This window comes from Giraffa tippelskirchi, chromosome 5 (assembly GCF_054371585.1).
Source record: "Giraffa tippelskirchi isolate mGirTip1 chromosome 5, T2T-mGirTip1v1.2.pri, whole genome shotgun sequence".
NCBI classification, from domain to species: Eukaryota; Metazoa; Chordata; class Mammalia; order Artiodactyla; family Giraffidae; genus Giraffa; species Giraffa tippelskirchi.
Window position 1 is genome coordinate 95,916,086 of NC_137279.1, and position 4,442 is coordinate 95,920,527.

Below are 4,442 nucleotides of genomic sequence, written 5' to 3' on the forward strand. Positions count from 1 at the left end.
GAGGGAAGCAGAGCTAGAGTTTAAACACATGCAGCCTGTTTTCAGAATGTTCTGCCCCAGCATCATGCAGTGGGACTAATAGCCATGGCAGACTTCTTTCCTTGACTTTCCTGGATCTTTCCCCAATGGCCACACCTTTTTCCCCCTCCCACTCTCTTCCTGCCTTGTGCCCAGTGTGTCCCCTGGGGATGCCACTTCGATAGCCATGTTTATAGCTTTCTCAGGTGGTGCTCTAGCAGGGGCATGTTCCCCGGGTGCACCTCTCAGAAGATGCCACATCACTCCATGCAGCAGGTGGGGTCAGACACATGGCCATCTTCCAAGGCTGTTGAGTGTGGAGGGCCTGGGTCCTAGCCTCACCCCCAGGGGATTGCTTCTTACTGGTATAAAGCTGGAATACAACAAACAAACCCCCAACTTCAAGAAACCAGGAGAAGGAAGTCTTGCACAGCAGAGGAACACGTTTACTTGTCAGTTCGTGGCTTCAGCTCTCAGCCCCTTGGTGGTGAACATGATGAGAGGGTGGAGGTCGTGGGCTGGGTGGCACCCTGGGTGCCTCACTCTGGGGGTGGGCAGGGCGGTGGGCATTTAGGAGGACAGGACTTGGCACATGGCTTAGGAGGGCAGGGCGGAGGGTGTGGACACGGTGGAGAGCACGTTGCAGGTGGGGGGCATGGTGGGGGACATGAGGGACACGATGGGGGACACGGGGGACACTTTGGCGGTGGGCACTTTGGTGGCTGGCACTTTTCAGAGCACCGCTGCAGGAGCCTCTTTAAATAGCTGGGCTGGCATTTCATTTCACACTTTTGTTCACACTTGGGATCACATTGCTTGGGCTCATTCTTGGGTTCACAAGGTTTATTTTTATCATCACTCGACATTCCTTCTTGATTCTCTGAGGCCTGTAAAGAAATACATGACACGTTGTTTGTGGGAGACCATACTGCAGGGTGGGAGGGGGACCTCCTGCTCCTCACACATCCTGCCCTGTGCCCATCCTTATTCTTAAGAAAGCCTTTCCTGGGACATGTTCAGGCTCTAGACCAAATTCTTATCTAAGAGTTGTCTTCTTGTCCTTGCGGTGCATTAGTGACGACATTTCTTGATCTCGTCACCCTTACTTTGCTTTCTTTGCATTTATCCTTGTCTCCGTTCCATAGCCCCTAGAGCAGGATTTCTTAACCTAGGGTCCTGGGACCCTGCCCAAACCCAGCATAAGAACCATACTTAACCATATATTTACCAGTATAATCAGTATCTTCCATAACCCCATGTATTTTATTGCATTCATTTAAAAACATTATTCTGAGGAGTCCATAAGTTTGGAAGTCCACATTTCTAAAGCCATCCGTGACGTGACAGCAGTGTTAAAGAGCTCCTGTAAGAACACCTCCCCATCCCTCCGGAAATTGATTGGGAGGAAATATTAGTGGGCTTAGTGACCTAGGACACTTATTTCAATTCTATGTCCTGTCTAAGCCCTCAAAACCTTAAGAATTGCTTTTTTTGTTGTTTTTTAATTTGAAGAATGAGGATGGAAAGGGTTGAATCCCTACCACGGCTGGGCTCCCATGGACCACTCTGGAAACTCCTCTTCTAGTTGGTTAGGGTGAGGGAAGAAGTTAAGAGAAGAGGAGATACACTGGGAAATTCTAGTTTCTCTGAAAATATGAATGTCAGAGCCACAAAATGTGATTTTCAGGAGGAATTCCTTTCCCCCTTCTGTTAAATTTTGCCCTGAGCTAAGTCTTCCTTTGTAGACTGTTTGACTTCTAGATAGGGACAGAGCTTAACAGCTCTAACAGTCTCTAACAATACTTGCAAGTTGGATCAACTTGGCACATCTTGGATTTCCTTTAACAGTATAAAAATACATTTTTAAATCTGCTTTTGTTTTAAAATCAGTATGACTTTCTGAAGAGAAAGATAAATTACATTGAACTCCAAAATGGTTAAGAATCACTCTTGCAAATGAAATGTAGCTAGCTCTTGCTACTGAAAATGAGAGAAAACTTTCACCAAAACGTAGCCGTCATTTTGACCTTGTTCAGTGCCTGGGGTGTGGTGGGTGATCCCCCAGAAAGAAGAGGTACAAGACAGGACATTTCCAGTTGTTGACATGCAACTCACCCCTTTGTGTTGTTACTGAACCTGACAAGTAGTCAAGTGAGGTGGATGTTATGGCTGTGCCCTGGAAGGTGTATTTTCCCCCTCTGGTTCCTCTGCCCAGCTCTGAGGAAGCCAGAATAGAAGAGAAGGAGACAGCCACTTGTGACCTCATTGCTACATCATCAAATAGTGATTGTTGTATGACTCCAGAGCTCCCAGTTCAACTCAAGTCTTTGAACATGAGAATAGGCTATGATTAATACCTCCTTTGCCCTCTTGTCCTCTCCCAAACCCTCAAAATTCATGCTGGTGAAATCAGGCTGTGGTGAAGGGTACTGAACTCTAAGGACCAGGGACACTTATTGTTGCCGGCAGCAGAAAAGCTCTGTTGGCATCTGGTCTCTCTTTCCTTCCCTAGCCTCCCAAATCTTAACTCCTTTGAACTTGGCTGTTGTTTATCTTTCTAGGAGAGCTTCCCAGGACCCATCACAGCTGTTTTGACTCTCCTGTCCTCCCTATGTTTTTAGCATGAGATTCTGAAATCTCTTTTTAAAGCTCCATACTCCCTGATTCAAATTCAAGGATTACCTTAGCTCTTTTTCTCAGTGTCTCTTCCTGAAATTCAGTTTTCTGGATTCTATGATTTTTTTTTAAATCAAGGAGTGGCCATCCCTTGAAATCTAAGGTAAATGCTGCCTATTCTAAAGAAATTGAGTCTGATGCCCCTGACCAGTTCTGACCTGTTGGGTTAAGCCCAGTTCCAATGCTAGAGTGGAAAATGTTTGCCTCTAAGAAATTCTTTCCTTGGTTTTTCAAAGACCTGGCCAGGGGGGTCTTTGTGGTTGCAATAGGGGTGTATCTAGGGTGGTAATAGGATTAATAGGAAAGGCAACTAGGGCTCAGACACACTTGCCTTGAACCCTGGTCCAGGAAATTCATCTTGGCATTTATAGATGAATGGATATCATCATTCACTGATGAATCATGAGTGATTTTTTGGCTAAAATTGTGATATGATCATGCCTAAGGTGTTGAACGGAGAAGGCAATGGCACCCCACTCCAGTGCTCTTGCCTGGAGAATCCCATGGATGGAGGAGCCTGGGAGGCTGCAGTCCATGGGGTCGCAAAGAGTCGGACACGACTGAGCGACTTCACTTTCACTTTTCACTTTCACGCACTGGAGAAGGAAATGGCAACCCACTCCAGTGTTGTTGCCTGGAGAATCCCAGGGACAGTGGAGCCTGGTGGGCTGCCGTCTATGGGGTCGCACAGAGTCGGACATGACTGAGGTGACTTAGCAGCAGCAGCAAGGTGTTGAAAGATATTTCTGACAGCAAAGTGTAGGGTGCAGTGGGGAATGGAGTGGTGGAGTGAAAGCTGAACTAGATTGTTTCAAAGACATCAGAAAAATTTCCAAGTCTGAAGGAAGGCAGCTGTGGTGTGGAAGAAAGAGGGTGCCAATGAGACAAACATCATCAGAGTGGCAAATTTATGGGATTTGTTAGTGGAAAGTTAAGAAGAAAATTAAGAAAGAGGACTCCCCAGTGCTCCCATTATTAATGTGTGCAGTGTACACTCAGTCATGTTTGACTCTTTGTGACTCCATGGACTGTAGCCTGCCAGGCTCCTCTGTCCATGGGATTTTCCATGGCATGAAAGCTGGAGTGGGCTGCCATACCCTTCTCCAGGGGACCTTCCCAACTCAGGGATCAAACCTCGGTCTCCTGCATTTCAGACAGTTTCTTTACCACTGAGCCACTGAGGAAGTTCTATTGTTAATGGGCAGTGAGGAAACATAAGAGGTTTGTGTTGGAAGAAAATGAATTTGAATCTAAGAGTTTTGTGTTTGCAGTAGAGCATCTTGAATGGTTATTGGAAAGATGGCTCTGACTCTTCTACTGCTGGGCAGACCTGAGATCTTGAGTTCACTTCAGCCCAATATATGTTTACTGAGTGGATGAGAGTGAGCTGGTCCAGAAAGAGAGGACTGGGGGAGAGATGAGTAAAGATACTGGGAAGGATGGGAAGTCCCAATGCAGGTTTATACCAAATAAACAGTGGCTAAAGAATGTCATAAAACCTAAATGAACCTAAATGAAAGTCCAGGGTGGGCCAGAATTGAGCCCCCTGCCCCTGGGATAATTGGTGTTAGATGCATTGTCTTGGTGCAGCCCAATCTTTTCATTTTCTTACCTCCATCATTTTGTTCAAGAGCTACTGAAAAGCAGCTCTTACACCCATCTCAAGAATCCCAGCTCCACCTGCTGTTCAGCTCTGGACCAACGCTAGCAAGTGGATATGGAGGAGCCAGTCATTTGTGACAGTGATG

General features: G+C 46.4%; 1 protein-coding gene across 1 annotated transcript; it reads right to left on the reverse strand.

Moving 5' to 3' along the window:
- Positions 1-441: 441 nt before the first annotated feature.
- On the reverse strand, positions 442-2,246 carry LELP1 (late cornified envelope like proline rich 1). Its single transcript, XM_081486031.1, has 2 exons — positions 2,134-2,246; positions 442-905 (listed from the first exon to the last, which is right to left on the reverse strand). Exon 2 carries the CDS (start codon positions 882-884, stop codon positions 558-560), a length of 327 nt encoding a protein of 108 aa, XP_081342157.1. The 5' UTR covers positions 885-905; positions 2,134-2,246; the 3' UTR covers positions 442-557.
- Between the last annotated feature and the right edge of the window lie 2,196 nt (positions 2,247-4,442).

Excerpts from the sequence above, each read along its gene's own strand:
- LELP1 (XM_081486031.1), bottom strand. The coding sequence starts at position 884 with ATGTCGAGTGATGATAAAAATAAACCTTGTGAACCCAAGAATGAGCCC.